At 48.1% G+C, this 20,234-nt stretch overlaps 2 protein-coding genes across 7 annotated transcripts in view; one reads left to right on the top strand and one right to left on the bottom strand.

Moving 5' to 3' along the window:
* Positions 1–19,901, top strand: part of TMEM132D (transmembrane protein 132D) — an 820,982-nt gene extending 801,081 nt beyond the window's left edge. For both annotated transcript variants that reach the window (XM_034934836.3, XM_034934834.4), the window contains 4 exons: positions 5,301–5,506; positions 7,975–8,248; positions 11,293–11,484; positions 14,954–19,901. In XM_034934836.3, the coding sequence (XP_034790727.2) occupies positions 5,301–5,506; positions 7,975–8,248; positions 11,293–11,484; positions 14,954–16,138 (1,857 nt within the window). In that variant the 3' untranslated portion in view covers positions 16,139–19,901. The remainder of the gene's footprint in view (positions 1–5,300; positions 5,507–7,974; positions 8,249–11,292; positions 11,485–14,953) is intronic.
* The window catches only part of GLT1D1 (glycosyltransferase 1 domain containing 1), a 247,177-nt gene continuing 245,501 nt past the window's right edge, over positions 18,559–20,234 (bottom strand). For 4 of the 5 annotated variants that reach the window (XM_063593219.1, XM_063593220.1, XM_063593221.1 and 1 more), the window contains one exon: positions 18,559–18,758. In XM_063593219.1, the coding sequence (XP_063449289.1) occupies positions 18,564–18,758 (195 nt within the window). In that variant the 3' untranslated portion in view covers positions 18,559–18,563. The remainder of the gene's footprint in view (positions 18,759–20,234) is intronic. The other variant, XM_055096365.2, reaches the window with a different exon arrangement.

Raw genomic sequence — 20,234 nt, 5'->3', positions numbered from 1 at the left:
ATAGGTAAGGTCTCCAGAGCCCAGCTGAGCATAGGTAAGGTCCCCAGAGCCCAGGTGAGGATAGGTAAGGTCCTCAGAGCCCTTGTGAGCCTATATAAGGTCCCCAGAGACCATGTGAGTTTAGGAAGGGTCCCCAGAGCCCAGGGGAACTTCGGTAAGGTCTCCAGAGCCCAAGTGAACTGAAGTAAGGTCCCCAGAGCCCAGGTGAACTGAGGTAAGATTCCCAGAGCCCAGGTGAGCATAAGTAAGGTCTTCAGAGACCAGCCTGATGGAATATCATAATGGCATCTTCAGTTGTATTCATTAGACAATGACATTCTATATTTGCCTAGGAGACGCACAGGAATTTTCTTCCCTTTCATAAAGCAATGTACTCTTTCCGAATTGTCTTGGAAACACACGGCTCCCTCCCCTTCTGTTTTCTCCACTTTTGGGTGGAGACATGACTCGAGAGAAACATTTCTCTATTAGAAGAGTGATGAGATAGACCATAAATAAAGCTGGTCAACTCTGGGGTCAAAAAGACACTGTGGGGTGGGAAGGACTGGAAACCTCAGTGCCACTCTGCCCCATGAGGGCCAAGTCAGATTGGAGGCCCCATTTCGCCAGTGCCTGAATTCTCAAGCGATGCTAGAAATCTAAATTTCTAAGGTGAAATCGTCAAAGTTTTGAATGTTGGCTCAATTTTCTCTATTCTGCAACCCGTTTTCTTTTCTTTTCTTTTCTTTTTTTTCAGACAGGGTCTCACTCTGTCACCTAGGCTGGAGTGCAGTGGCACAATCTTGGCTCACTGCAACTTCCACCTCCCGGGTTCAAGCAATTCTCCTGCCTCAGCCTTCTGAATAGCTAGGACTACAGGTGCATGCCACCATGCCTGGCTAATTTTTTTATATTTTTAGTAGAGATGGGGTTTTGCCATGTTGGCCAGGCTGGTCTTGAACTCCTGACCTCAGGTGATCCTCCTCCTTGGCCTCCCCAAGTGCTGGGATTACAGGTGTGAGCCTGCGCCCAGCCCCTTTCTTTCTTTTGAGAAGTCAGCTCACCTATGAGGATTCAGCCTGAGTTAGAAATGGAACACTTGAGAGAGAAAAAGCCTCCTATTAAAGACACCCTGGCCCCTGAAGCAAGGAGAACTGTGTGGCCAGGCCACAGATGATAATAAAGCCACTGGAGCATGTGCCATTCAGCTTTTCAATCAGATTTAAGGACTTTTGTTGGTGGTAGATACTGAAGACACAAGCACCTCCCACTCATAACCGGACCTGGGCCCACATTTCTCCTCAGCGCCATCGATCACCCTGGAGACGGAAGCTCATAGCGGCTGCTCTCATACATTGACTGCCTCATCGTGAAGGTGAAAGGGGCCTGCATAGGAAATGCTCTTTACAATGTTTGAACAGCCAAGTCATTTCTGCTGTGCTTTTCCTCACACCCCTTTAAGTGCTAAAAGGAGGTTTTTATCCTCTAAAAAGGCAGACTGCAAGAGAGCCCTCGGCAGGAGAGACAGCTGTCCTGGAGCAGGAGGCCACAGGCGCCCACTTGGGCTGAATCTGGTCTACGCCCCTTCCCTGCCCCCTGTGTCCTGGTGAAAAGTTATATCTCCGGGCTCTGGTTCCTCACCCGTGAAATGAGGACAATAACAGTGCCTGCTGGGGTGGCTGTGAACACTAGGTGAGATGAGCAGGAAGCGCGTTCAGCCTCCAACCCTGACACGTGTTAGGGGCTCAACAAGCAGGGGTCCTAGCCCCTTACGTCCCCCTCTAAGCTTAACCAGCAAGGCTCCCGTCAGGGAGGACACCCCGGTCAGGAAGGATACCCCGGTCAGGGAAGACACCCCGGTCAGGGAGGACACCCCGGTCAGGGAAGGCACCTCAGTCAGGGAGGACACCCCAGTCAGGAAGGAAGCCCTGGTCAGGGAGGACACCTTGGTCAGGGTGGACACCTTGGTCAGAGAGAATACCCTGGTCAGGGTGGACACCCCAGTCAGGGAGGACACCTCGGTCAGGGAGGACGCCCCGGTCAGAGAAGACACTCCCATCAGGGAGGACACCCCGGTAAAGGAGGACACCCTGGTCAGGGAAGACACCCTGGTCAGGGAAGATACCCGGTCATGGAGGACATCCTGGTCATGGAGGACACCCCGGGGCTCTGCGGTGTGTCATTCTCTCCCTCCTGGAATTTGTTTTCTGCAGCTGCAATAACAAACCATCACACCACAAACCCAGCAGCTTTGTGAGATGGTGGACACCCATGTATTCTCTTCCAGTTCTGAAGGCCGAAAGTCTGAAATCAGCTCCACTGGGCCGACATCAAGGTGTTGGTAGGCCTGTCCTCCCTCCACAGGCTCTAGTGGGGACTCTGCTTCCTCGCGTTTTCCAGCCCCCAGAGTTGCCTCCTTCCTTCCTGGGCCTCTGCCTCCATCTTCCAGCGTCTTGTTTCTGTGGTCACAGGACCTTCTTCTCCCGCTGCAGTCAAATCTCTCCCTGCCTCCCTCTTATAAGGACAGTCAACTCCACTTAGGGCCCACCCAAGTAATCTAGGATGCTCTCCCTATCTATCTCAAGACCCTTAATTTAATGACTGATAACAGCCAAGATTTGGAAACAACCTAAGTGTCTCTCAGTGGATGAATGGATAAAGAAAATGTGGTGTATATACACGGTGGAATACTATTCAGCCTTAACAAAGAAAAAAATCTTAGCATTTGCAACAACATGGATGAACCTGGAGGACATGATGCTAAGTGCACTAGACCAGATGCGAAACGGCAGATCCTACATGACGTTGCTTATATGTGGGGAAAAGTCCAACTCATAGAAACAAAGTTGAATGGGGGTTTCCAGGAGCTGGGAAGTGGGTGACATGGAGAGAGGATGGTCAAAGATAGAAAGTTTCAGTTATGCTGCTGAATACATGATGGGGCCCTAATGTATAGCATGGCTACTCTAGTTAATAATACTGTATGGTAGACTTAGGATTTGCAAAGATAGTGGGTCTTCAATGTTCTCACACTTATACACTATTGATGGGAATATAACATAGTATGGAAAATTAATTATGGAAAACAGTATAGAGAATTCTCAAAGAACTAAAATTCTATCCAGCACTCTCACTACCAGGTATCTACCCAAAGAAAAGAAAATCATTACATTGAAAAAATACCTGCACTCATATGTTATACACACGTTACCTTTTCATGACATTTATATACAATATACATAAATACATGATTCAAATTTATATACAATGTATATAATGCTATATATAAATATACAATATACATTGTATATATAATAAAATAAGTTTGTATATATGATACAAATTTGTATTATATATGTTGTATATAGTATGTATATATAATACAATAAATATACAATATATAAATATACAATGAAATATTTTTCAGCCATAAGGAAGAATGAAATCACCTCTTTTGCAGCAACATGAGTGGAACCTAGAGGTCATTATCTGAAGTGAATCAACTCAAAGCCAGAAAGTCAAACACCACTTATTCTTACTTATAAGTGGGAGCTAAATACAGTGGACACATGGACAAAGAGTGTGGAATAATAGACACTGGATGTTCAGAAGGGTTGGAGGTTAGGGGGAGGTTGAGGGATGAGAAATTACTTAATAGGTACAATGTACATTATTTGGGTGATGTTTACACTAAAAGCCCAGGCTTCACCACTGTGCACTATATCCATGTGACAAAACTCCACGTGGACGCCCTAAATATATACAAATTTTAAGAAATGTCCTCACCACACACACACACACACACACACACACACACACACGTGCGCGCGCGTGACTATGTGAGGTGATGGATATGTGAGCTAACTTGTAATTATTTCACAGTACACATGTAGATCAAAACATCATGTTGTAGATGTACAGCCTAGAGTGATGCAGTTGTACCTGCCAAGTACTTATTTGCCAGTAAAGCTGGGAGGGGAAAAGATCCTTAATTTGGTCACATACCTTTTGACAAGTAAGGTAACGTTTACAGATACCAAGGATGAGGATGTGGATACCTTTGGGAGCTATTATTTAGTCTTCTACACTCTCCCAAAGACATGTCCCAATTCTTATTTAGGATGAAAACTAAAGGACTCATTGCCTTCCCCCAGGAAAGCTAGGAGACAAGACAAGAGAACAAAATCCTTACATTGAACTTGGTTCTTCCCATCAGCACTGGCATGGAGGAGCCCTCTTGCACCAGGTAGAAGTTGGCAGCCTGAGCTCTGGAGCCAGACTTCTGGGGCTAAATCCTGGCTCTACCCTTCCTGGTAGAGGAACATAGGCAGGCTCCCCCACTCCTGCCGGCTTCCTCATCTGGAATGTGGGAATGGCAGTGGTGCCTAGCGTTGTGGTTGTTCTGAGGATGAAACGAATCCACATGTTTGGATTCCCTGAAAAGCGGAGCCTGTGACGTGCACTTGAGAACAGGTGCTTTATTTGGGGAATGATCTCTGGATGCAGAATGAGGGAGTGAGCAGCAAGACAGGACACATTTTGGAAAACCAGCAGGAGGTGCATCATTGAGCTAGCTCGCATGGTGGCCAACTTCTGTGAAGTCCCATCGAGCCCCTCTAGGGAATTCTGCAGGACAGGCCTCAGAATCCACCCCTGTGCCTCATCGAGGCCCTCTAGGGAACTCTGCAGGACGGGCCTCAGAATCCACCCCGTGCCTGCAGGGGAAAGTGGTCTGCACATGCTCTGTTGAGGACGTTCTCAGGATACACCCGCATGGGAGTGAAGACAGTAGAAGGGGAAGAAGAGGGGCTAAGCAAGGTCAGGTCCGGGTGCAGCACAGCCAGCTCCCTGAGGAGCTCTTAAGAATGAGCTGTGCTGTGCATGGGTCCCTCCTTGAGGCAAACAGCCTGGGCTTCTCACCCCACCAGGTAGTCACTGGGCAGAGAAGCGGGGTGAGCAGGACATAACTCCCGGGTAACTCTGAGGGACACAGCTCCACTCACCTAAGGGCAGTCTTCTACGGAAGATGTGGCAGGAGCTGTCGGCAACACACACAGCCCCTGGGGAGGACTCCACCAACCTAGCCACAGGGACCCCAGGAAGCCTGGGTACTCAGAGAGCACCTTTCATAACAGCGTCTGTTATTATTACCCAAAAGCAACACCCAATGTCTGCTCCATACCAGAACCTCCTCCCCACAGTAAGGGGAGGAAAGGGAAGCACCTCCACCAGCCAGGGCACTTCCCTTTCCTCCTCCTTGCGCCATGCAACGGGATGAAAGCTCACCTTTCCCTCCCCTTTTCTCTCTCACCTCTTCACAGGTTTCTGACAGATGTGACTACGTCTTTGTCAATGGGAAAGAAATGAAAGGCAAGGTCAACGTGGTGGTGAACTTCACCTACCAGCACCTGAGCAGCCCCCTGGAGATGACGGTGTGGGTGCCCCGGCTCCCGCTGCAGATCGAGGTCTCTGACACCGAGCTCAATCAGATCAAGGGTTGGAGAGTGCCCATCGTCTCCAGCAGGAGGTGGGTATGTCCCTGAAACTCCATGGCAGGCTAAGAAGGAAGTGTACGGGGTGGTAAATTTGGGCATGACTGGGTCTGAGGATGCATGTGGTACCCTAAGGACCAAGCCTCCCTCCACCGCTCAGCTTGGATTTGCCCTGTGTTGGCTTCATTCTCTATCAGCATTTTTCGGGAGGTTCCAGGCTTTCATCCTGTCTTCTCTGCAACTCCAGCAGAAAGTGCCTCCTCTCCTTCCCACTAGTTCCAGCAAAGTCCTGGATTTAAGTCTTATCCTCACTGGGATTTTGTGGCCTCCCTTATCTAGTTACTGTAGCCAAGGCCCTCAAACACACTGAGTGGCTGGCTGGACTCCCCACCTAGAGCCAGAGGAGCTAGAGGAAGAGGCGCACCAAGGCTGAACGAATGAACAAATTCTAGGAGAAGGGAAAATTGATGCTGGAAAGAAGGAGGCAGCAGATGTTCCCTGGAAGGACATCTGACAGGGTCAACCTGACCTGAACTGCCTCTCTGCGCTCCAGTCCAGAAGCTCTGAGCTCTCTGCCTTGGTGAAATGAGGTCTGAGGCTTGTCCACTGAGTGTCTGGTACATTACCCCGATGGTGCTTGGTAGAGCCCCAGGAGTCTCCACCATCTACCATCGGGTAACCACATGAGTACCATGTAAACAGAGTGGTAGGAGCTCAGGCTCTTCATTCACAGACTTTGTCATCTCAGAGAAACCGTGTATAAGAATTCATGTATTAGGGACATGTTGATTGCTAAAAGTATATGCATTATGAGACAAGGAAATATTCCTGGAGTCTGTGTACTCAGCAGGGGGTGGAGAATTGGGGCTTATCTGAGGGATAACTTATATTCCCTTCCTTGCAAGCTCATTCCTTTGGTCCCATGACCCCTGGGAGAGGGGGTGCTTCAAGGACGAAGGCTGTGGGTCTCAGGGACAGCTGGGAGCTGGCTTCAGCAATGATTCTTTCTCAGTCTCTGGGGTTTCTGGTATTGAGTTGAGGGTGTGGATTAGAGAATGACCGTTGGTGCTGCGGAGGGAAAAAACTGTAGGGGAAGATTCGCCAAAGACCTAGCTGAGTCTCACTGCAGCGCATCCCACACACTGTCACAGCTGCCGGGTTCAGACATGGCAGTGGAGTGAGTGTGAGAGGGAACAGCTGCTGTTCTGATGGAGACCGGGAAGGTGCCATCAAAGGGCAAACTGCACAGAAGGGACCAGATGTTGAGGGAGCAGCTGACATCTGTCTCCTTCCAAGCATCCTGGCCCTCTCTGCCTTTCTTATCACATTTGGCCTCACCTTGGGTTACATATTCACCTGCTTTGTGTGCTGGGTTACAGAGCCACACCATTCATCCCTAGCCTTGTCATGTTAGCTATCCATTCTGTCTAACATAGTGGCTTATCCCAAACCTTGGTGGTTTAAAACTTATCCCCAAAGTTAATGTGGCTTAAAAGAACAACATGCCGGCCAGGCACGGTGGCTCATGCCTGTAGTCCCAGCACTTTGGGAGGCCGAGGCAGGCAGATGGCTTAAGCTCAGGAGTTTGAGCCTGGGCAACACAGCAAGACCACATCTCTACATAAAATTTTAAAAATTAGCCAAGCATGGTGGCTTTCACAGTAGTCCAAGCTATTCAGGAGGCTGGAGTGGAAGGATTGCTTGAGTCCAGCAGTTCGAGGCTGCAGTGAGCTGAAATTGCACCACTGCACTCCAGCCTGGGTGACAGAGCAAGACCCTGTCACAAAAAGAGAAAGAACAACATGTATTATCAAACAGTTTCTGTGGATCTGGAATCCAGGCGTGGCTGAGCTGGGTCTTCTGAGCAGGGTCTCTTACAGGCTGCAGCCCAAGTGTCTGTCAGTGGAGCTGGGGTCCCATCTCCAGGCTCATGTGGGGAAGGATCTACATGCAGGCTCACTCGTGCGGTTGCTGGCTAGTCTCAGTTCCTCGCTGGTGCTGGCCAGAGGTCACTCTCAGCTTCTAGCTGGGTGGAACTCTCTACAGCTTGGCTCACAGCATGCAGCTCACTTCATCAGAGTGAGCAACTGCAAAGAACCAAGGAAGGAAAACACAAGCAAGACAGAAGTCACAGGCTTTTCAAGTCTAGCCATGAAAGTGACCATCCAATCACTTTTGCCATAACTTTTTCATTGGATGAAAGAAACTAGGTCCAGCCCACACTCAAGGGGAGAGGTTTACACAAAGTAGTAAACCCCTCACCAGGAGGTGAGGGGCCACTGTGAACACTTTAAACTCTGCTGGCTGCACCGGCCATGCTGATGGGTCAGTGCTCATGCCAGAGCAGTGGTTAGTATCTGAAGTTCACCTCTGCATATCTGGCTGTAAACTCCTTGAAGTCTCACGGCCTACTTACCTCTGCAGCCCCCACCAGGCTCCACACACAGCCCCTTACAGAGGACCAACAAGTAACTGTCTGCAAACTGCACTGCCTCTTTCACAGGCCTGCCGGGGACAGTGAAGAGGAGGAGGAGGATGAGCGGAGGGGCCGCGGCTGCACCCTGCAGTACCAGCACGCCATGGTGCGGGTCCTGACGCAGTTTGTGGCTGAGGCGGCCGGCCCTGGGGGACACCTGGCCCACCTGCTGGGCTCAGACTGGCAAGTGGACATCACGGAGCTGATAAATGACTTCATGCAGGTGGAGGAGCCCAGGATTGCCAAGCTGCAAGGCGGACAGATCCTGATGGGGCAGGAGCTTGGGATGACCACCATTCAGGTAAAAAAAAAAAAAAAAAAAAAAAATCCCCAAATCAAGGTCTCTCTGTCTTCCCACCTCTGCTCCACCTAGAGGAGAAATCAGCTGTTTCTCATTGCTGGGAATGGTATCTATTTTTAGGATGGGTAAATACAAAGAAATTGTGGAGTAAGCGATACAAGTGACGTTGGCTGGGTGTGGTGGTTCACGCTTGTAATCCCAGCACTTTGGGAGGCCGAGGCAGGCAGATCACCTGAGCTCAGTAGTTTGCGATTAGCCTGGGTAACATGGCAAAACCCCATCTCTACCAAAAATACAAAAAATTACCCGAGTGTGGTGGTGCATGCCTGTGGTCCCAGCTACTCGGGAGGCTGAGGTGCGAGGATCGCTCGGGCCTGGGAAGCAGAGGTTGCAGCGATCTGAGATCGTGCCACTACACTCCAACCTGGATGATGTAGTGGCACATCTCAAACAAAACCACAATACAAGCCATGTAATGATGTGATGAGAATCTCAAAATTCCTCACATATTACTTATAGGTGAGAAACTCTGGGCTGGCTCCCATGGTGGCTCACGCTTGAAACACATTATTTTGCCCAAGCCATGGTAGGCGTTACCATCTTGGTAAACAAGCTTTGGAGGTGAGCTTACGTGATCTGAATCACAGGCACGGCCAGCAACTTCCTGCTGAGCCACTTCCCGCCACTGAACATGGTCACCTAAACCTTCCCACGGCTTCAGGATATTGTGGCCGCCCCTACCGAGTCACAGCCGCGGGCCTGATGAGAACCTGAACAACTCAGAAACGTGCTAAAGGAAGAAGTGAAGTGACTGTGCCTCCATATGTCTTGTGGGCCCCTTCTGCTGGGGAGCGGGTGACGGAGAGGACCAGTGGCAACACTTGGGTTTGGAAACACTTTAACAAAACGGTGTTCTGGGAGGCTTGGGAGGGTTTGGTCATTTACCTCCCAGCGGAGAACAAAGCAAGAGATTGTTTTCTCTCTGCGTACATGTAAGGGGTGCAAGTGCAGCTTTGTTACCTGGACATATTGCCTGTCTGCCTTGTTAGTGTAGCCATCACCCAAATAGTGTACATTGTAGCCAAAGGAAGAGTGTATTACTCAGCAGCTGCCCCATCTGCAGGCAATGCGATTGTCTTATCAGGCAATCTGTGAGGTTTCTAAAACAGCTGTGCATGAGGAATCATTATAACTGAGACTAGATTGGATCGTGGAAGATTTAAAACATATCCATTCTAGAAAATTGGCTGGTACATCTAACACTTCATTTTATCCAAGGAGGAAAATAAATGGGTTTGGGCCATAGACCAGGAGTTGCATGCTCTAATGATCTCTAAAGGCTGAGAAGCTACCATCAGTGAGGAGAGTAGGCTGGGTGTGTGCTGAAAGACAGACAGCAGCTGATTTTCCTCTGAGCGTTAGAGAGACAACAGGGAGTGGTGGTGCCTGTGGAAAAGGGGCAAGCTCTTACTCAGAGCCAAAAGCTGCCAAGAAGAAACGCAAGTCCACTGCAGCCATATGTTGCAATTTTCCAGAAAAGCTGGAAGTCTATGTTTTTTTTATGAAATCTTCTGGCTCTCTAAATGATGGTCATTAATTCTACCTTAAAATATGATTTATGTCAGACAAAACATATCTGCCTCATAGATGAGAGCTTGCAACCTCCACAATTGACTAAGAAGTTGAAAGACCTGAATCCCTACCATAAATCTATAGGCTAAACTGGTACTGATGCCCAGAAACTCACAGCGAGATGAGAATTTGGTATTAACATCTTCCCTTAAGTGATAATTTAAGTAAGTGCAAAGGGGAAAAGCCATACCGTTCTGAAACCAGGTGTCAGGGAAGAGGAAGTGGGCCAGCTTCCCACACATTAAACATGAACATTATTTTGGTGAGGCCTCGACTCCTGCGAGCCTTGGTTCTTTTCTCTTTTTTCTCACTGTGTCCTCCTGAGTCATAAATTCACTTGTCCACTTTCTTCTGGGGACACATCTCTCATGCTCGCCACCATTTAAATTGTCCCAATCGGACCAGAAAGTGAAGGTGGCATTCGGGTACAAGTAGGGAGCTTTGATTCCTGGTCTTAAAGGGTCCTGGGAAAACTGCTGTCTTGACCTACATCATAAATATCACCAAAAACTTGAAAAGAGAAAGAGGTCGAGAAAGCAGGCGAATGGAGGATGAAGCCCATCTCTTCTAGAAGGTTGAGTTATACGGGGCTGTGGGGAGCCTAAGACAGCTGTTTATCATTTGGGCGAAGGGTGAGAGGAGGAAGAAGTGATTCCACAGACGTTCCTCAAAAGCAGGATTTCCAGCTCAGGGTCTAAATTCCACATAAGCCTCATTTTCCAGGTCATTCCAGGTGTCCAGAGGAGAAATGAGGCTCTGGGTTGTGGGCATCAGGCGTAGACATTCAGAACCTACGTTTATCAGAATATGCCCAACGATGTTCCTCATCACCAGGCATCATGCGCTGCGTTTCCCAAAGTGTACGGTGTGGCCTCCAGTGACACGCGTGATTGAGATGGACCAGCAGGATCCACCTTCTAGTTGCACATTGGTTTTTATGTGCAAGAGCGAAAGCTATCAATATGTAACCAGTACACCCAACCCGTTATGCACTGGTGATAGGAAGGCTTTTGAAAAAAACAAATCATTTAAGTAAAATAAATAATTTTAAACAAAATACACACTGTGCTGTAGAAGAATCATAAAGCTAATAGTGGAATGAAAACGTCAGTTCCTCCTGTCCAGGATGGAGCATGGTGGGAAACGGAGCTGATGTGTGGGGTGTGGGGAGAGGGCCAAGCCGTACCTGCCCACTCCTTGACACCACCTTGCTTTACGCAAAAAATGCATTACATTTTCTCAAGCAATATATATGATTTAGAAGGTGGTGTGAGTGGGAAAGGCCTGTTCTCATTCATTCTGGCTCACATGTTGCCCTGCCGCTGCCTGCACCCTGGCACTTCCTCCTGCGACTGGAGGCGTTGCCTGGGCCACAGAAAGCCTTTCCTTGTCATGTCGCTTCTGCCCTCCAGATCCTGTCTCCTCTGTCAGACACCATCCTCGCTGAAAAGACCATCACTGTGCTGGACGAGAAGGTGACCATCACAGACCTCGGGGTGCAGCTGGTAACAGGGCTGTCACTCTCCTTGCAGCTCAGCCCAGGAAGCAACAGGGCCATCTTTGCCACTGCAGTGGCTCAGGAACTTCTGCAGAGGCCAAAACAGGTATGGAGGAGGGCTTGAGACACACTTCAGCAGGGTCCCTCACCAAGTGGATCACACACCAGGCAGGCACCACGCCAGGCGGGTCGCACAATAGAGTGGGATCATATATCGGGCGTTTGTTTCTCCATCTGCAAAGGGCTCTTCTGAAGCAGGTGACTGCTCTGCCTCATGTTTCCCAGCTCCCCCATGCAGAGATGAAAAAAATAAATACATATATACATAAGGATTGCAACATGTGAAAAATGAGAAGCCATTAAGGGGCAGGAGCCCTGGAGGAAAGGCCCGCCCCTCATCCACCATAGTGCAAGTGCATGCAGGTGGTCACCTGTGCTCTCCACACGCTTCCTGCTTCCATGAGGGCACGTGCAGGCTCAGAGCAGGTGCACAGCCTGATGCCAAGGTCCTGCTGGAGTGGAGGGTGACAGACCCGCTGAGTGGGGAGCCTGTGGCGGGAGATCGCTTCCAGACCATTCATTGTTTAGCTCAAGGCAGAAACAGAGAATTCATGGAGATGTCAGTCACAATTTTCTTTTACTTTATTTGGAACCAGTGTGAGCTAATAGAGTGTGTTTTGTGTGTTGTATGTGTGTTGTGTGTCTGTTGTGTACATATGTTGTTTTTGCTTTGTGTGTCTGTGTATACATGTGTGTGTCTTGTCAGTATTTTGTGTTGCTTGTTTTGTGTAGTGTTGCATGTGTGCTTGTGTTGTATAGGCACCTGTATGCATGTATATATGTGTGGTGAATGTATCGTGTGTTGTATGTATGCATTGCATGTGTCTGTGTTGTTTGTATGTGTGCATGTGTGTGTGTGTTGTGGGTCTGTGTGTGTCATGTATGTTTTTGCTTTATGTGTCTGTATGCATGTGTGTCTTGTGTATTTTCTGTTGTCTGTATGCTTGTGTTGTGTAGGTGCCTGTGTGCATGTATATGTGTATGTGTGTTGTGTGTATGTGTGTGATGCATGTGTTTGTATGTGGATACAATGGCTTACAAAGGGGACTGTTATAGGGGACCTTTGAATGTAGTAATTCTCCCTCATTAGAGGTGGATAAACATTATTTCTTAGAACATAGGAATTTGGGTGAAGCTTGCTTAATAACAAAACATGGTGGTTGCAGGTCATTAGTTCTTTTGCCCCATGAAAAGGGATCATCCTCATGTGGGGCAGCTGGAATCCCTCCGGCCCATATGGGACATTGTTCTGACTGCTTCCCTTCTGGATCAGGAGCCTTTTCTGCGCACTCTTCCTCAGCAGGGTGAGGTACCAGGCCTGCCCTGCCTTCATGCACCAGCTGCGGCTGTGGCCATGTTCAGAGGAGGCAGGAGTGCCACACTGGACTTGCTAAGGGGCACAAAGAGCCTTCCCATTTTCCCAGCCTGCACCTGTCACATAATGCTCCCCTCTCAGGCATGAGCTAATCTCCTAGTCCTTATACTACAGTCTTTGTTTGCAGACTTTTGGGTTAGAAAACACTTGAAAGTGGTTGATCCCAATAACAGAATCGAATTCTTGGCCAAAGCAAACCTCCTTTTCTCAAGGAAGGATGCCAGCCGAGAGGCAAGTTACAGATAGCAATGAAGAAATAACCTGAGGCTTTTCTCCGTCTTTGTGGGTGATAACATCAGCGGACCACCAGCTAGGCGTTAAGGAAGGGATAAGATGCAGCTAGAAGAAGGCCAGAAGGCTAATCCGTTCCTGACATGCAGAGCTAAACACGCTACCCTGAGATTTGCTCCATGGTTGGTTTGCAGGGCTCTTACTCCCTGCCTGCAACTTGGCTCTGACAGTGGTAGTTTCAAGAACTCCGTTGTGCGTTTGAATGCTCTGCTCAGATTTCATGGCAGATTGAGAGAACCTGGTAAGTCAGTGTCATGCCCAGTAGCTTTTGCACTGTGCCTTGGCATGGTTATCCGCTTAGCAGGTAGTCCAAGCCAGTGTCTAACAGAATAAGTATTTCTTGGCTGAGCTGAAGGAAAGAGCAGAGGCCACCAGCCAAATTTGAGGAGCCTTTCTTCTTACTTCCAAAGACTAAACAACTGTGTAAAATTACTTCTGTCATGGTCAGGGGCCAGTAGGTCATAAGAGAAAAAAATCTACTCAAGCAAAAGCTTAAATAACAAAGGATGTGTTATGAGGATTATAGGGATCTCACAGAACCCAGCTGCAAGACCTTGGAGGAAAGGGAAGGTCAGCACTTTCATGCCCACTCTCTCTCTCACCTGTGTTTTTGTTTTGGTCTAATTCATTATTGTCTTCCTATGGATAAATGCCCTGCCCAAACATTTGCTTATACATAGTCCATCAGAGGGCTTCGTTCCCCAATTTTATATGTGCCCCCACTACACATCTTCCCAAGCATAACTTTGTCAGTCTTGTCTTTCTGGTTTCAAGTTCAAGAGAGAAAGAGAGGAGAGAGAGACAGAGGGAAAGAGAGAGTGATGCTGGCTGGCTCAGCATTGCTGAGATTGATGGCTCTGATGGCAGCAGCTGTCTCATTCCAATCAGCTGTTGCTGTGGCCCAGCGGGCAGGGTCATGGGCCACCTAGTGCTGTTCATCATCTCGGGCTTGGGGTGGAGCAGGTCCTCTGAGAGGGAGGGAGGGAGGAAGCAATGGATCTGCCACTGCTATCAAGCATAATGATATCTTCACTAAAATTAAAGGCTGGCATGAAATTGGAGGTTATCTCCAATGATCTGCCTGGTCAAACTATTTGCAAAGAAAGTTGGTCTAAATCAACAAAGTGAAAACAAGCTCTGGCTGCTTTTTGGTCTTCCAGTTTCCTCCAGTTGGGTTGGGTGGAGGAAGAGACGAAGACTCTCCAATCAAGATGCTTCTCCCTCTCCTGCTGTCAGGCTTAACTCCTCCCTCCAAGCCAAGACTAGGGCCTGAGGCCAGGACAGATCCACTCCTGCAGACCCAGAAAAGGCAGGGCTGGCAAAACCACAGCCTGCAGCCCTGCAGTGGCACCTCATCTAGATCAGAGGCTTTTATCTGTATTGCCAGTAATCAGTGGAGACTCAGTATTACAACTTAAAAATAATGTAATAAATATTTTTCATTTGAATGTGTAACACTTGTAAATGATTCCACTAACCAGTAATTTCCTTTGTCGTGCAATTTACTATTGTTCAGAAATTGATTCTGAACAGCCCAAGGGCCCATCTTCCTTTTATAACAACACCCACAGGAGGAAAAAAAAAAAAAAAGCAAATCTTCTTACGGATTGTTTAATACTGGCCCTGTTTTGTCATTTTGTTGTTGTTTTATTTTGCTTTTTTGCATCTTTGTGAGAATTCATTTTCTTTTATACTCTTGGTACTTCTTATCGCTTATTTCTACACTGTTTGAAAGGTTTGTCTTTGTTCTTGTAGCAATATTTTTGCCATTGTGTGTCTACTGTACTAAGACTTGGGGCTCAATGAGCTTTTTGGCCCATTTGATTAACTTACATATTTTTCTCCATAGGAAGCAGCCATCAGTTGCTGGGTCCAGTTCAGTGATGGCTCAGTCACACCCTTGGATATTTACGATGGGAAAGACTTCTCCTTGATGGCCACATCTTTGGATGAGAAGGTAGTCTCCATCCACCAAGACCCCAAATTCAAGTGGCCTATCATTGCTGCAGAAACAGAAGGACAAGGTGCCCTGGTCAAGGTGGAAATGGTTATTAGTGAATCCTGCCAGAAATCCAAGCGGAAGAGCGTGTTAGCTGTTGGAACGGCAAACATCAAAGTTAAATTTGGCCAAAACGATGCTAACCCCAACACCAGTGACAGCAGATACACAGGGACAGGGGTTCACATGGAAAACAATGTCAGTGACAGAAGGCCCAAAAAACCCGTGCAGGAATGGGGGAGTCAGGAAGGACAGTACTATGGCAGTTCTTCCATGGGACTCATGGAGGGACGGGGCACCACGACAGACAGGTCCATCCTGCAGAAGAAGAAAGGCCAGGAAAGCCTTTTAGATGACAACAGCCACTTGCAGACCATCCCCAGCGACCTCACCAGCTTCCCAGCCCAGGTGGACCTCCCCAGAAGCAATGGGGAAATGGATGGGAATGACCTTATGCAGGCATCCAAAGGGCTGAGCGACTTAGAAATTGGGATGTATGCTTTGTTGGGAGTCTTCTGTTTGGCCATTTTGGTCTTCTTGATAAACTGTGTGACCTTTGCATTAAAATACAGACACAAACAGGTTCCCTTCGAGGAGCAGGAAGGGATGAGTCACTCTCATGACTGGGTTGGGTTAAGCAACCGGACAGAGCTGTTGGAGAATCACATCAACTTTGCCTCCTCGCAAGATGAGCAAATCACTGCCATTGACAGGGGCATGGATTTCGAGGAAAGTAAATATCTCCTCAGCACAAACTCCCAAAAAAGCATCAATGGGCAGCTGTTCAAACCTTTGGGACCCATCATCATTGATGGGAAAGATCAGAAAAGTGAGCCCCCAACATCCCCTACCTCAAAAAGGAAAAGGGTAAAATTTACCACCTTCACCGCCGTCTCCTCAGACGACGAGTACCCCACCAGGAACTCCATCGTGATGAGTAGCGAGGATGACATTAAGTGGGTCTGCCAGGATCTGGACCCTGGGGACTGCAAAGAGCTGCACAACTACATGGAGAGGTTACATGAAAATGTGTAAGCCAGACACACACAGACATTGGTTCTCACTCACCTTTCAGCCTTTAATTCCAGGATGTGTAGCAACGGTGCCCCCGGAAGAGAAACAAAGCAGCAGGACAAAATAAGGATGACACTATCCATAGAGCCTCAGCCAATGACCCCGGCTCGGCGGCAAGGCCTGGAGTCCGCATTGATGCACACATTCCAGAGTACAGTGTCTTGCTTAAGAGGTTTATCATGCATGGCAAGATTTTTAAGACTTGAAACAAAAACGAGTTCTGAATCACTGAGCGTCTGAGAGCGTCCAGGAAAGAACAGCCTCTCTCTCTCTCTCTCGAATCAAAGCAATTTGGATATTGTAAAATCCACATGGCTCCAATATTCAATATTGCAGACTATGGAAGAAAAGTGCAACTCAGGTGGAGCATCCATGGATCGCATCCATGGATCCATGGGAGGAAGCGTGTCATCGAAACTGGAGCAGCACATCTTGCTGTGAGCGCGATCACAGGCAGTCCAGTGCCGCCGTCAGCTGTGGGAGGCATGGTTGTGAGTCATTGTCTCTCAAAGGCTGGGCCAGAGCTGGCTCAGATCATGGACAGGCCAAGGAAGTGGCTGACAAGGACTGAAAGGGAACATGTGGGCTAACAGACCACATATACCTTTGTAACTACATGCCAAGGACAAACACACGGACGCAAATCCTCTGAGCCCTTCAGGGTACTTCTTTATTTGTAAACTAAGGATACTGGGCATAGAATTTGAATCAGGTTCAAAGAACCAGGCTCTTTTGATTCATATCAAGTTCACAATGTATCCATTTCTATTCCTCCATTGCATTGCCATCCTCCCCAAAGCCGTTGGTCACCTGTGGGTGGGGGAGGGAGAGGGCAGTTTGTAGTATTTGCTGGGTCTTTTTTCTCCCCCTGGGTTTTGTGTCAACTCCCAAGTGACATTCTGTAGAGAAGCTCCCCCCGCAACTTGGGCATATGTCCCACGCCGTCCATCTTTGAAGAGGCTGGTCTCTAGGCATGGGCGGTAGTCACGGTGAATTCCATACCAGGGGATATACATTCCCTTGCTTTACTAGAAAGAAAACAGGGCCACTTGGGATGGGTCTTTCACTGTTCATGGCAGATCTCCTGTCCAAGAATGTGGCCTCGAGGCTGTTGAGACAAATCGGGGTGCCTGTGTGGAACGTGCAGGGCATGTGAAGTTAGTTAGGGGGTTCTGGGTGTGAAAGTGGTGGATCCAGCAGGAAGCTCAGCCTCACACACACCGGACAGCACAGAAACCTTCTTCATCTTGGAGGTGCGAAGGGATGAGGGGCATCAGTGCGTGTGGTGAAGATGCAGGTTTGCAAGCACTTGGTCCTGCAGTCAGCCCCGAAAGGTTCAGCATTGCTTAAGATCAGCATGACTCTGGATATCCCTGAATCCCTTCACTTATGAAGCCTATGAAGATGGGGGCAAGGATACATCAGAGAATTCCTGCCTCATCTCACGCTCACTCCAAGGTAGAGAATGGTGTGTTGGGTGATTGCCAGCCAGATAGGATCCTGAGAAAGATGGTCGGGGGCAGCGGGTGGTGGGCAGAAGAGGCCGTGCTGTTGAATTGATCTTCTATTTTTCCCTCTGTCATTTTCTTTCTCTCTCTCTGCTCTTCAGTTGTCTGTTTTCCAGTCTCTCTGTGTGTCTGTCTCTGTATCTCTCTCCTCCTTTGAACCTATCTATCTCCCTGCTTCCTCTCCATCTCTGTAATTTTGAGTGTGTGTCTTTACTCCTTCTTCCTCTCCATAGAATTGAATTCTCTTTAGATCATGTGTGTGTAAATTTCACCAGTTTACCCTCCCAACCTTAGCCCTCTCCCCTGCAACTGTGGTGCTCTTGAGACTGAGGTTTCTGCAGCCAGTAAGTCACCTGCTCCTGTCCGCAAGCTTACCTACCTTGTTTGGTTGGTTGGGTGATTAAGCTGTCACCCCTTTTCCATGAGAATCCTTTGCTTTCAGTAACGTCCTCATATTTCTTTCCATTATTACCTGTGTCATGTTCTGTTGAATACTGCAGCCGCTGCCCGCTTCCAAATCCATCTGCGTGTAGAATGTACTGTAGATTGTAAGAATGTAATATATATTTATAAACTTACTTACTGACTGTAAATATAAAGTTTGCATTCAGTGGCTTTATGGCTGTCCTTTGTCTTCTACACGCTGACCCCCTCCAAGGGGCTGGCATCAATTGCAAATGGCTCTGCAAATGCTGTAGTTCTAAATGAAATGCTGATTTAAGGATCCCATCACAATCCAATTCCACCTTTACATCGTGTAGTGCTGCTCTCTGCATTGAGGGGATGTTGACACGTGATGACAAAGTGCATTGTGTACCAAGTATCTTTCCTCCAGGACCTGAAAGGATTTGCAAATAAATCACACGTGCAGTTCTCTCCTAAAAGCCTGCTGACTGATGGTGGTAAGTAAGTGGAAACTGTGGCAGGCAAGCATGCATTCCAGCCTCCTTTTGGGCTGAGGTGAGGAAAATTCTCTGTCCTTCCTTTGGGTCTCGAGTGTACATACAATAACTCTGGACTGGGTTAAAAAGTTGATTGTAGATTCCTTTATCAACTGCAGCCCCAAGACAATTCTACAAAACAAGAAGATGCATGGAATCCTTATATTCATGCAAACAATAGCAAGTGATTGATAGGTCAATCATTTATTCAGCCAGTATTTACTGAGCAGCTACTCTACTCTGTACCAGGAATAGCTGTGAGCACTAGAGACAGAGTCGAGTCACACATACAGCAAATGCACATGCACTCTCAAAAACCTTACTTATATCTATTTGGGTGGGGGGAATAAACAGCAAACTAAATAATTTCAGATAGTCATGGGTTTTTTGTTTGTTTTTGCTTTGAGACAGGGTCTTGCTCTGTCTTGTTGCCCAGGCTGGAGTGCAGTGGCACAATCTCAGCTCACTAAAACCTCTGCCTCCTGAGTGCTCAAGTGATCCTCCCACCTCAGCCTCCCGAGTAGCTGGGACTACAGGAACATGCCACCACACTCGGTGAATTTTTGTACTTTTTGTAGATATGAGGGTCTTGCTATGTTGCCCAGGCTGATCTTGAACTCCTGGGCTCAAGCAATCCTCCCACCTCGGCCTCCCAAAGTGCTGGGATTACAGGTGTGAGCCACGGAACCCAGCCAGTCATAAGTTTTCTAAAAGACAATGAAACTGGTTGCAGAATGGAGAAAATTGAGCCAACATTCAAAACTTTGATTTCACCTTAGAAATCTAGATTTCTAGCATCGCTTAAGAATTCAGACACTGGCGAAATGGGGCTTCCAATCTGACTTGGCCTCGATGGGGTAGAGTGGCACTGAGGTTTCGAGTCCTCTCCACCCACGATGGCTTCTGGACCCAGAGTTGACCAACTCCATTTATGCTCCCTCTCACCACTCTTCTAATACAGAAGTGTTTCTCCCAAGTCACGGCTCTACGCAAAAGTGGGGGAAACAGAGAGGAAAGGAGCCGTGTGTTTTCAAGATCATTCAGAAAGAGCTCATTGCTTTACAAAAGGGAAGAAAAATCCTGTGTGTCTCCTAGGCAAATATAGAATGTCATGTCTAAAGAACACAACTGAAGATGCCATTATGATGCAAACCGTCATGCGATCTATGTGCCCAGAATCTGAGAAAGAACCGATAGGAAAGTCTTAACTGAAATGTCCACGAGGTGTCTTTTCGAGTGTGAATAAATAAATGATGCGGCTTGGTTTCTCTTGCACCTGGCTGGTTCGCTCTTTGACGCCACCTGCGGGGCCCCTGGAGGCACTGAGTTTCCCAAACTCCCAAGGAAGATGGCGCTGGAAGCTGGAGGGCTGCCGGCCTCATCAGCATCTCCGTTGGGGGCCTGTCCCTTGTGGCTTCTCAGTTCCCTCCCTGGACTCCGGCTACAGGTACTTTACCATAACTAAATACCACGAACTGGGCAGCTTTAATAACAGAAATGTATTGCCTCACTTTTCTGGAAGCCTGAAGTCTGAGCTCAGCGTGTCGGCAGAGCTGGTTCCCTCGGAGGGTTTGTGGGGGAACTCCTCCAGGCCTCTCCCAGCTCCTG

The sequence above is a fragment of the Pan paniscus genome, chromosome 10, assembly GCF_029289425.2.
Source record: "Pan paniscus chromosome 10, NHGRI_mPanPan1-v2.0_pri, whole genome shotgun sequence".
NCBI lineage: Eukaryota > Metazoa > Chordata > Mammalia > Primates > Hominidae > Pan > Pan paniscus.
Note: the sequence above shows the minus strand (reverse complement) of the source record. Positions and strands in the feature narration are given on the sequence as shown.